This window comes from Channa argus, chromosome 15, assembly GCF_033026475.1.
Source record: "Channa argus isolate prfri chromosome 15, Channa argus male v1.0, whole genome shotgun sequence".
In the NCBI taxonomy this organism is placed as follows: domain Eukaryota; kingdom Metazoa; phylum Chordata; class Actinopteri; order Anabantiformes; family Channidae; genus Channa; species Channa argus.
In genome coordinates, this window is record NC_090211.1 from 21752352 (window position 1) to 21765253 (window position 12902).

A 12902-nucleotide genomic window follows, 5' to 3' on the forward strand; every position below is an offset into this window, starting at 1 on the left:
GTGTCAGAGCAGGAAAAGGGGGTCCGCTCATTGTGCGCAGTCGAAGTCTGTAGCGCGTCTTTGCGGAAGGAGAGTGAGCAGCGACATCTTCCGGGGGAGAGTCGGAACTACAAATTTAACACTGAACAGAGAGGAGGTGAAAATGTTCTGCAGAACAAAGGTGGGATAAGAGGCGCAGTATTCAAATCCTTTCCTAATAAAACAAGTAAGTAAGTAAACAGAAATGTAGAAATATAAGAAGTCAATGAACTTGTCACCAGCTTCATTTCCGGTTTCAGACTTTTATTCTGTAGTCCTTCAACCCCACTTCCTGCTTCTTAATCATTTCTGCCGTTTCACTACACAATTAGTCCCGCTTGTTCGCTCCACACGTTGCTGATCCTGCTTCCAGAAGTTTTTCTCCCCATCTGTCTGCTGACCTGCCTTCTTTTCTTCAGCCTCTGATATCTGTGAGTTGTGTCTGATCCTCTGACACCTTCTGGATTCTGAGCTCTGTCTCCACCTGCTCTCTCACATTCTGACCACACATTTCTGGATATTTGGATTTGGACTCTGAGTGGTTGGATACAGACCACAGACTTTATCTAGTCTTTCTCTGTGGTTTATTTTGGATTACTGATAATTATGTGAGACTCTACGTCCTCAGCCGCCACGTAGAGGACGCTAATACAGGGTGGGCACCAAGGTCACAGCCATCAAGGTCATCCATGCTGGCTGGGCGGGGCCACACAGAGGATTCGACCCCACGGCCCTTCTGTATCTCAACCCAATGCTCTGCTTACATCAGCTCCTGCCTATTAAAGCTCGTATGCACCGAAGAGCTTGTGTCTGTATCACTGGGTCGTCATTACTCTGAAACCTCTACGTGTACACGTGGAAACACTGAATTCTCAAAAATCCATGTGACGATATTTTTAGTTTATTAGACAAATCACTGGAAAAAAAAAGAAAATCTGCTGACACAGTGAAAAATGTGAGAGCTTCAATAGCCACAAAAAAAAGCCCAAAAAACAATTTTAAAAGAGCGACAACTATGACAATTGTGAGGAAATTAATGAACAAAGACACAATGAAAACACAATGGGCCCAACATGACCACAAAGCAATGAAAAATGTCCAAAGGGACACAGAAAAAGACTAAAGCTGTCCACAAAATGGCTACAATAACGTGGCTCAACGTCAACAACCCTCCCATTTTATTTGGGCTCGGGACTGGTACCAGGGTCGCCCTTGGTGGATGAGTGGGGCCACACCTGCCGTTGTTGGATTCGAACCCACGGGTTTCCAACCCAGTGCTCCACCACTGAAGCACCAGGAAACCGCCATGGAAAAATGACTTAAACAGATACAAACTGACCAAAACTAGACCCACAAGGATACTGATCCCACTCAATGGTCGTTTTGGGTCTTCAGGCTGGGGGTCTTGTATAAAGGGTAGTGGCCCTTTATCTCTGTGCCCAGGAAACAAGAAAATACTCAAAGTGTCTTAGATTTGTCACTTGAGTAATTGTACTTCCATTGCTCTGGATTCAGAAGAGCTGCAGTTGAACATCCGTCTCTGTGTTAAAGTGACTGGATATTTATCGGTCACGTATCAAAAAGCTGATTGAGTTGATTTGCTGCTGTTCTCACGATGAACCATGAAGCCGCATCTTTGAGATCAAACTCAAGTCTGTAAACGGAAATCAGCTGTGTCGCTGGCAGTGAACGGCCTGTAACACATACATCACATCACATCGGTGTGTTCATGTTTATTTAGGTCGCAACATTTACACGAGGAAGTAAATCGGATGCACAAACATTTGTAGCATTTCCTGAAAAGCTAGAATCAGATTTTAATGCAAAGTACAGAAACACAGCAGCAAAGGAAAGAATCTGTGGCCACAGTAAAACAACTGCAAGACAAATGTGACAATTATGACAATTTCCCGTGTAAAATCACGCAAAAAGCAACACGCAGATGAAAGATGCAGAGGTTCATCTTATGGTTTCAAAGCAAACACAACAGTAATGTCAGTGTGAGATAAGCTGTGAGATAAGTGTCATGTGATAACGCACAGAGTCACACACACACACCGTGTACTCGCTAGTTTGCAGGATTATTGTAGTACAATACACACGTGAGTCGACACGTTGCATGAATCTCATCTGCGTGTGAAGGTAAAGACACGTTGATTTGAAATGAAATGTGCACAGCTTCAGTTTCATTGGGTGATTGTGTTGCTTTCTTGCTTTTCTACAGCGTCACGTCTGCACTTTTACGTTACACGATATTATTACGCAACAAAAACACGAGAAAAACGTCACATTTGAGTTAAAAACTGCTTCTTCTTTCTTTCAAATGTAATTTTTTCTTTCTTGTTTTTTTTTTTTTTTTGCCTCCTCTGATTGGCTCGCAGAGCTGAGGGGCCTCAGCACTGAGGTCAGCTGTTTTAATCCATTGGACGGTTTAATAAAAGTTTTTTTTGTTTGTTTTTTTTTTGTTTTACAAAGACATTAGAAGCATAGTATGAAACAAACTGTCTGGGCAAGTCGAGCAGCTTGTGAAGTCGCGTGTAACGACGTCTGTCGTTCAGACAACTCCTCCTCTGAGCACCAGCTCAGCATAAAGACTGGTTCAGTTCCTGTTTTGCAGCACACGCTCTCTGCTCTCTGCAATCGGAGGGTCGTATTTCACATGTGCCACAACAGGAGGATGTGGTCTCTGTGTTGCTTCCCACCGCTGGTGAGTCTCACAAGTGGTCTCTCTGGGATGATCTAGGACACTGATAACTGCAGCTATAGGTAAGAATTCAGTCTCTTTGTCTTCCCCCCCCACTGGCTATTGACTTTTAATTCTCATATGTGGAATGTGCTTCATGTGTGCATCAAATACGTTCAGTAACTCAGTTTGGTGGAGCATTATTTTCTCATTTCACATGTACTTGTTTTTTTTGCTAACAAGAACAAACCTGTTACACATGTTTCATAAGATCCAACTTCAGAGTGTCATTGAAACGCAGCTGGTTTCCTGTTCCCTTTATTTTAAAAGCTTCTTAAAACTCATGCCATCAAATGCAAATTTGGATGAAAGCACCTGTCAAATCCGTACATGCAAATCCAAACAGGGAACTCGCAGCACGACATGTGTTTGCTGGAGGTTTTAATGAACATCAAGCTTAAGCTGAACCCTGTGGTCTAAGCTGCTCTTAATTATTTAGCCTGACCACACACACACACACACACACCTGCCTATATAAATAGGTTTGTTTTAAATCAGTCCTTATTTTAATGTTAAAAAAAAACTCAGCCCTGATCAGCAGTTTGCATCCAGCCATGTTTGCACAATATGGCCTGGACAATATACAGGGACACCTGTTTCCTCAGCAGACAATGGGCAGGCTTGCTCGTAGAAGGGGGACGTGTCAGGTGCTGCTGTCTGAGCCCTGCTGCAAATACATTTCCTCATGCTCCCGCTTCAATGTACAGCTTGGCCGATAAGGACTTTAGGCTGTTAGTACAATTAGTTGGAGAAATGACTGTGTAGCTCAGTGAGTGAACACTTGAAAGAAAAAACTTTATTCACGTCAAAATATGTAAAAAATAAATATATTCATGTCCAAGTATTAAAAAAACACATATTCCCATCTAAATATAAAAATACTTATAAGTAAATGTTTCAAAAAAATACACATTCATGTCTAAATATTAAAATATATATATTTACATGTCTGAATATTTTTGAAATATATATTCACATATCTAAACATTTAAAAAAAAATGTATTTTCACGTATCTAAATGTCTTTTTAAAAATCTATTCACATACCTTGTTTTTACCTTAATGTAAAGCACAAACAAAGATCGATTAAGAGTGAAACTGCTGAGCTGAACCAGTGTGTTATAGGTAACAGACAGTGGCAATAGCTGTGGTTGGATTAAAGCCAAAGAAGTTAGAAAACCCACAATGCAAAGACAGTTCAAACAGTTAAGTGAAGATAAAACTTAAACGTTTTCACTAAAGTGATGAAATAGCAGAACTTGTTAACTAATGGAATTAACAGTGGAAACGGAACAAAAAATGAAAGAACATTGAAAACCAAGTTAAGAGCAACAGATAAATGGTTGACTGATGAGAGTGATGGGTTGCGCCAGTTGATCTGATAAGGTGGCGACCGGATCTGAAGGAAACACTGACAGATTTCGAATGAAGCTTCTTATCGAGTGTTCTTATCGAGTACCGGCTCATTTCGGATGTTACTGGGCCTTTTTCTTGTTCTGCTGCGCACAGATGAGCCGAGTTTACCCTCACATGGACACGCTTAAGTCATTTTGTTACACTAGTGACATAACTGGCCAACTTTTGAATTCTTTGGCCTAATGAATCTTGGGTTGTGTGGTTTGTGTGCACTGCTGACCACAGCAGTCACCCGATAAGCAAAGGAAAGTTCATCCAGAACCACCCAGCACTTGGTCTTAGGCTTGGGATCAAACAGGAAGTTGTCCTTCTGTGAGGGGTTTATTTCCAACCCAGTTATGAGTCACTGCAAATCTGGCGTCCGCTGCGGATTTTAAGAATGAAAAAGTAGAAGTTGCCCTCTCATGCAGTCAGTGACTCACTGGTTGTGGGAGGAAGTAGCCAGCTGTCTTCTCTGGCCTCACACATCGTTTCTATGCACATTTTCATCTGTGTGTGTGTCTGTGTGGCTTTTATTCTGGATTGTGTTCGATTGTTTGACTGACAACTGCAGTAACAGGAAGTTTGGACAACTGAAGAGACATATTCTCTTGTTTCCTGGAACACAATAATAGTGTGATTCTTGTTTTTTATTCTGGCCCTTGCTGCTGCTTCGTCTTCGGCGTTTGTCCTCGGACGCTGTGGCGCCACTGCAGAAGATGGAGCAGAGCTCGTGCACCGAGGATCGGATCGAGCACATCCTCGAGCGTTGCCTCTGTGACCTGGGCCTGAATACGCCTGACAAACAGCTCTGGAACGGTGAGAGACACAAGTCCACATCTGCTTTCGACGTGACAATTTGAGCTCAAATTGTGTCTCGAAAGCAAACAGCGTAGATGGTCTGTTAATCTGAGCTGCTGATCAAAGATACATGATTTTAAATGAGATTAACAGTCAAAACCAAGCAGATAACATGGACATGCTGTCCATCACATGGAGCAGAGAAGGAACTGAAAGTGGTGACAAACACGGCGAGAGACAGAATAAAAGGTGGCATGGGGGAGTAATGGTCTGGGTTCACTTTTGCAACACTTACTCAATAACTACTTCATTAAAGTGAACGTGCTGGAGCCCTTTTCGTGTCACTGTGGCTGTGAAATTTGTTTGTTTGTAGACTAATGTCATTTGTACGTTCAGTCATTCAAACGGAACCTAAAAGAAGAAATAAACACAGGTTCAAGCTGTGTGTTTCCTTCTGTCTGACTAGCTGGGCTGTGCATAAACCGCTGGTGTTTGGAGGAACTTGTGAAAAGAGATCCCCACAACTTCCTCATCCTTCTACAGAAAATACTGAGGAAAACAAAAGAGGCAAAGAGCTGAGAAACGAACATCTTTATTTTTAATTTTCCACTCTGTCGACTGACAGCACAGCTGACGTCACTTTGGTTTTGGTTGTTGTTGTTTTACAGGTGCTGGAGAAGTGTCAGTATGAACTGGTGGTGCCGCTCTCCCTCTTGTTCTCCTCAACCCTCCTAAAAGTGAGTGGCTCTAAATTACTGGCTTCCCTTTGTGGAGACCACGGTGGTCTATTGATTAACCGCTCGGTTCTGCCGGTTTCAGGCTCCTTATGTGGCTCCGGACTGCGGCGTCCTGCAGGAGGCCCGGCTGTTGTTCCATGGCTTCCTGTCCTGGCCTGAGCCGTGCTCCTCAGCCAGCAAACGCCTGCTAAACATCATCGAGCAGGAGCTCAGAGCACCAGGTAGCTCCACACTACTAGAATCGGGACTTAGAAAAGTGTTATAGAAGAGTTTTAGGTGCATTGCTGCAGTGTATTAATGAGGTTAACACCTCGATGCATCAACGTTTCCTGAAACTTTAAAGTGGCAAAACTGAAGGTATTGTTTTCGGCCTAAAAACTGAGAGAGCAAAGATAATGAACGTGTGAGGACTTTATCCTACGGTGCCAGTTCTACAGTGCTATTTAAAAAATTAGAGCACAATTAAAAATCTGTGGTCTAAACGTGACGTAGAAAAGCTACAAAGCTAAAGCTAAAATAATTAAAACTTGGTCAGAACGCTGCAGGAAAGGATGCTGAGCCACTACAAGTTGGGTAGAACACAGGGTCAGTGGTTCGGCCAAGACGGTTCCGTGTGTTGGGCAGAGACACTGAACCGCCAACAACCCAGTCCCCTCCCCAGCTGTGCAGCTGTGCAGTGCTGGTCCAAGCCCGGTAGAAATTGGGGAGCGTTGTGTCAGGCGGTCAATGATCCGCTGTGGCGACACTGAACTCACAGGATAATTCGGAAGGACAAAAAAATTATTAAAAAAATTATTTGATTAAAAATGATTTTCAATATTTCAAACATACTGAGTCAGCAGTGCAAAGCTTAAAGAATGTGGTAACTAGTTAGTAAAGCCAAGAAGTTAGCAAAAATGTGTGACTGCTTTAAAAAAAAAGGTAGCTAAAAATCTGAAAGTATAATAAATAAATGAGTAAAATGGTTATTAAGCTATTTCTAAATGGTTGCAACCAGCTTCCACCATGTACAAACTACTGTTAGTTATATAAAAAAGAATAATATCCACTTACAGCCCAAAGTTAATGGTGTCAGTTTGGTTGTGGCCACATGGGGGCAGTGTTTCCCCGAAAAATTAAATAAAGCTCTTTGTTGTTAAAGGCATTTCATTTCAAAGGCTGGTGAGGACAGAACAAGGACTTTCTCCTGAGATTCAAAGCTCTAAAACCATGTAAGTAATTTACAACCTTACTGACAGCCACTAAAAATGCTATGACACAACTTAAATAGACCCTTCGGACGTCAGTCTCGCATCATTACCCCATCGGGACTAAATGCGCATGTGTCCCTAACAGGACGGTGCTGTTGGTGAGCCCAGATGAAGATGTCCCTCCAGAGGTCCAGTCTGTCTCTGAGAAGCTGAGCAGCTCCCATCAGTCCAGTAGAGATGTCACTGTCGCCCTCATCCTGCACAGCTTCCAGGCTGCTCTGGGCACCGCACACGAGGAGCTGCGCACAGTCCTGCAGGTGACCGACCGACACCGCTGCCACCTTCCTCCTGTTTCCTGTTGATTTCCTGATGCGTTCTAACTCGTTTGTGTTTGTGCCTCCAGACGAAGCAGCCGGAGGAGTTGGAGCAGCTCCTGGAAACAGTGACTAACAACATGGAGAACGCCGCCTCTGCAGCGCATGTGGGCCGAGCAAGACAGGGTCTGATAAAGAGCCTGCAGAGGCTCAGAGACAGTCTCGTTGGTCCTGCTCCTGCTGATGTCTGCTCAGACACCAGTAAGACATAAAACATGGTCCATATCCAAAGTATCCACAGTTTCTTGTTGGGCACAGTTTGTTTTCCTAATCTGCCTTCAAGTCCCTAATCTGAGTACCACCTGTTCTCCTCAGGGGCTGTGGAGATTTTCACGCTGCCTTTTCCCAGATGTCACACTTTCTCCTGGGACAACAAAAACTTTGGTAATTGTGTGTTATTTATCACAGATGAACTGAATCCTGAACTGCTCTCACACTGATTCTTCCTGATGCTCTTGCAGATATTCTTCACGACCTTCTCTCAAGTGACTTGGACTCACTGACCGACTGTTTCCTGAAAACAGACCTAGACGAGGATGACAACAATGAGATCAGTGTGGATGAGGAAGACGAGTTAGAGGGAAGCAAAGTGGACCACGACCTTCAGGACCATCGCTTCTCCACTGCATCCTCTTCTTCTAGGGACTCCACATTTTCCAGCTACTCTCTCTCCTCCAGCTGGTCCGTGCCGTCCGGCTCCTCGGGTGTAGAAAGTGACTTCAGTGAGGACACAGAGGAAGGACCAGACAGCCAACCAAAGCCTAGAAAGAAGCCCAAAAAGAAGTCCAAGTCCCTGTTAGGCATCGAGCGCTTCTCCATGCTTTTCAAGACTCCCCGCAACTGCCGCCGCGCCCAGAGCATGGGTTACCGTGGCGACTTCATCAAAGACTTTCAACGAACCAGGTCACCGCTCAAACACTCCAGGTACCTCCCCAGACAGATGTGCCCTCTGCAGGGCCCCACTGCTGCTTTAGATCCTCTTTCTTTGCAGAAGCACATATGTGTACGCAGGCGGCCGATCCTGAGCTGCGACGAGACCGACGTGGGGGAGACGCCCACTTTGGTCAAACTGGTGATATTTGGAGGCGACAAAGAGGCCGGCAGGCTGGCGAGGGCCTACAGCGAGCTGCAGCAAAAAGAGAGCGTCTGTCCTCGGCTCACCAAGATGTGCAAGCTGCAGTTCTACTTTGTCCCCACCAGAAGGAGAAGTGCAGGAAGCTCGGGGGGAGGACACGCGTCCTCTGAAGGACAAGCCGGAAGTTCAACCAAAGCTGCTGCGTGTGCGGTGAGAATGTGTCACTGTCACACGTTTACGTAGCACTTCCTGATGAAGCACAGTTTATAATAGTGTAACTGAAGGAAAGAGTTCATTTTAAGTGTTATTACATCATCAGCTAAAAGTGATGGAGAGTCAATAAATTATAAATAAATAATTACAATATTCAACACATATACACACATATATATATATATATATATAGAGAGAGAGAGAGAGAGAGAGAGAGAGAGAGAGAGAGAGAGAGAGAGAGATTTTGTTTCCAGTACAACAGAGGTAAATGCAGAAGTTTATCATTAAAAAAAGCATGAAGCTTGTTCTGTTGACAGATTATTGGCAGCCAGACTTTTCCTTTACTGGGTTATAACTGATCTATAAAGCATAAACGCCATCACTCACAGTTTGGTGTATAAACCCTTGTAATGGTGTGTGTTACGTGGTCTTCACAGAGCTGTGAACCACATGAAATATTCCCAGTTGGTCGTAACAACTTTTGATCCTTCATTTTGAAAGGAGTCAAATGGCTCTGCCCCGGAGGACAGTACAGTTGACATCGCCCAGATGTTGGGCATGTTGGATCCCTGGTACGAGAGGAACGTCCTCAGCCTGCTTAGCCTGTCCTCGGACGTCATCTGTCAGGTACCTCCCACAAGACACCGTGCTCTAATAAAACCCAGCACCAACGTATGGAAGCTTAAATTAGCCAAAACAAAAATGTCCCAAATGACTCGCTGATGTTTGGAAATCTAGTTTAGAGTTTCAATGGCTGCTAAATTCAATGTGGGAAACCAGAGTTAGTGTAATTTGCCTGTGCAAGAGGTGTCACATAGTCACATAGAGTAAGATTATGGGAGGGTGGGGCCACACCTGGTGGGGTGGGATTCTAACCCTTCTGCATCCAACCACCAGGCTTTGTAAATAAAAGCAGCAATTTCACTTTCATTGCATTTAGAAGCAGTAATAGTCACGTGTGTGTGTGTGTGTGTGTGTGTGTATGCACATACTGCTGTTATCACGACACAAAAACTCTGAAATGCACATGAAAACTCGTGTTCTGTACGACCCAGACTGCCTCTAAGGAGGGTGACGTCTCGGAGAGCAGCAGCAGCGTGGAGGGTCTCCCCCTGCTGGCCGACCTGGTGCTGTATTACTGCAGACACGCAGACCAGCCCGTTCTGGTGCAACTCTACCAGGCTGAGGTCAGCAGACTCACGCACACACTCTTTCCCCCCCAGCAATCAGAGTGACGGGACACAGCCACCATCCCTTAACGCTCACACCTTTCATTTCCCCTCCACACAGCTGACCCTGGCTGGAGGAGAGAGGAGGAGGGAGGTGTTCATTCACTCCCTGGAGCTGGGGCACTCGGCTGGAACCAGAGCTGTAAAGGCCATGGGTGAGTGATGCCCGGCGCACACACACACACACACACACACACACACTGATGTGTTCTCTTATTCTCTCTGCAGGTGCTGCCAGCAAAAGGTTTGGAATAGATGAAGAACGAGAGGCTGTTCCTCTGACGTTAAACGTCGCCTACAACAAGGTACAGTTTGTGCTTTGGTCACAGTCAGTGTGGTGTGTTTCATTTAAACAGGCTCAATGACAAGTGAAGACAGAGAGGAACCAATATTTTTGTCCTGGGATCTTTATAGAAAAAGAATTCTGTTCTTCTTTAGGATAAAGTATATTCATTGAAGATTTTGTGATTCTTGTGACATCACCACTGTATGTCAATGCCCCTAAACTGCCCCCCACCCACCGCTCCCACCACAGGCCAACCCCCAACAGACAGCAGACAACTGGTACCAGGTACTAATAACAACTAAAAAAATTAAAAGGAAATAAATAAAGGAGACAACAAGTGGAGGGGGACGAGCGAGAAGATAAGTCCTTACGTCCTTATGGAGCCTTTATTATAAAAAAGTTTTTCAAGCTTCACATTACAGAGAACGTCTCTGATCCAGTGGCTGTGCAACATTTCCAACCGAGCAGGATTAACTTGCAGGCCAATGGAGTGGGACATGTGAGGACAGCTGGCTCAGTGTGGGGACAGAACTGGAGCCCATCAGTGGCTGAGAGAAAGACTCTCGTGGACAATAAAACTCTGTCTCTGTCCGCCACGGACGGCAGGCAGTGTCAGACTGCTGTCCCAGTCCTGTTCCATGGACGGAATGAGAAGGTCTTTTGTCCCCCAGGCCATCAGACGGTTTATGTCCTCTCAGTATCAGAAGACTGGACCCTGTGTTAGTCCTCCTGCACAAGCTTATCACTGTTATCATAGGAAACTTTAATACTAAGCTAACTGGTACTAGTACTACTACTACTACTACTACTATATTGCAATTATTATTATTAATTATCTATATAATTATGCAGGTGGATTCGGGTTAACGACACAGCCGTACGTCCTGCATAGCATCTTAAAACTCAGGTTCAGTGAGGGTACGAATTCTTTTAGCTACATCTCTCGATCCTGCTGTTTTCTGACTCGTCTGCACTCAATTACAGGTGGCTGTGAGTGGGCGGAGTCAGTGGATGCAGACAGAGTTAGTCTGCACGTCCATCAATCTTTGCAAAGCCTGCAGGACGCAGGAGCACTTGGGTGCGTGACTCTTATTCCTGTTTCTCTCTTCAGTGTTTTTGTTTGCATCACAGTTTCTAATCGAATCCCCTCCGTCCAGATTCAAGAATAGAAAGTCTGCAGCTGACGATGACGGAAGTCCTGAAGAGGCAGTCATCCAAGTCTAAGAAGTGCTACAACCAGGTGAATGGTGGTTTCACACAGTGACAGTAAAGCCAGTCTCATGCACACGCGCACTTTGACGCAGCCTCTCACTTTACTTCCACTTCCTCCACGTTCAGCACATCTTAGTGTCAGAAGTGAAGGTGGACAAGGTGCACGTGAACAGCGGAGACGACAGGACGACTTTTGCAGTGTGTCTGGATCAGGATGAGAAGAAATTCATCCAAAAAGTCACCAGGTACAGCAGCCTCCCCACGTGCAGCCACCTTTCTCAGTCACGTGCACTGATGCTGTATCTTGTGTACCTGCAGGTGTGAGGTGTCTCTGTGTTGTAAACCCGGCAGCAGCTCCGACTGGAGGACGTACAAGCCGCTACCAGGCCAAGTGCAGCCTCTGCACCCTTCCTACTGCTCTCTGCTCTGCCTCCCCATCAGCTCCTTCTCGGCCCCACACCCCTGACACACACTTTGCACCGTGTGCAAAGCTTTAGGCGCGACGGGGCAAAAGTCAAGGAACCTGAACTTGCGTTTTATTTCACTGAGTTTAGAAAAACTGAAAAAATGAGTTGTAATTGTGATGTGGGACTTTTTCTTACTCTTCCACGTCTTCATAACTGTCCCTTGTCTGTCATGTTGTAATGAATCTCCAACAGCCTCCACACATCAGTTAGGCATCATTTTCTGCTCCCCACGAGTCCGTGGTTGTTAAGTGTTACCAGGATCTAATCTTTGAACACTATTGTTGCTTAGCCAAATGTTGGGAGCGATCAAAACGCGTGAACACAGGACAACAGACTTTGGGTCACATTTACACACCAGACACAAAAGTTGCAGACAGCTGGACTGAATAAAACTTTCCGCGTAGACACTGCATGAGACGTAGGAAGGAAAATCTCGCGCTATTCCTCTGGATATTCAAAGGTTTTTCTGTAGACAATCAAAGGCTTCAAACCTTCATTTTAAATACAGGATCTCATCTTTTAGTTATTTCTTCCGCTGCATCGACCCTGAAACACAAAGAAGGAACTTTGTACATAATAAGGCTTTTACTTTGAAACAGTAATTGGCTTTAGATGCACCTTTAAATCTAACACCCATCACCTCCAACTTGCACAAGCTTACAACTTAAAACACATCATAAATATGTTTTTTGTTTGTTTGTTTATTTCGAAAAGATGTCACGAAATGAGACATGACACCTCAACATTCACAAAAAAAGTCCAGTGAAATCCTGGTGTACACTTTTTTCAACACCTGCACTGTTATTTCAAGACAGACTTGAAAAGCAACAGATGATGAAAATGAAAGCAAACGAAGATGCACAGTGCTCGTACGTAGGCTGCGTTTCAGGTTTGTCCCTCAGATTCCTGCAGGGCTCTGACACACTTTCTGTATCTGCTGCATTAAACCGATGACTTGATTACTACTGTGTACGCTGTAAAAAATATAAGCTATTTATTTAAAAATGATAGCAGTGATGTTTCATTGGGTTTTTTCTTTCATATGTGTCATGTTTGAAATAAAAATTCCCCTTTGTTCTCCAAGACAGTCGTTGCCTCTTTCCGACTTCCTCCTACACGTCAAACACGCCCCGTCTCCCTGTGCTAATAAACACCTGTCATTA

The 12902-nt window shown here is 44.6% G+C and overlaps 1 protein-coding gene across 1 annotated transcript; it reads left to right on the forward strand.

The window, feature by feature from the left end:
• Positions 1-2593: 2593 nt before the first annotated feature.
• On the forward strand, positions 2594-12824 carry LOC137099613 (phosphoinositide 3-kinase regulatory subunit 5-like). The gene is made up of 18 exons (XM_067476680.1): positions 2594-2784; positions 4872-4974; positions 5423-5523; positions 5625-5693; positions 5776-5914; positions 6835-6904; positions 7029-7200; positions 7287-7458; positions 7573-7641; positions 7719-8542; positions 9047-9172; positions 9601-9732; positions 9836-9929; positions 10003-10079; positions 11045-11138; positions 11218-11300; positions 11399-11517; positions 11591-12824. Exons 2-18 carry the CDS (start codon positions 4875-4877, stop codon positions 11736-11738), a joined length of 2589 nt encoding a protein of 862 aa, XP_067332781.1. The 5' UTR covers positions 2594-2784; positions 4872-4874; the 3' UTR covers positions 11739-12824.
• Positions 12825-12902: the final 78 nt, after the last annotated feature.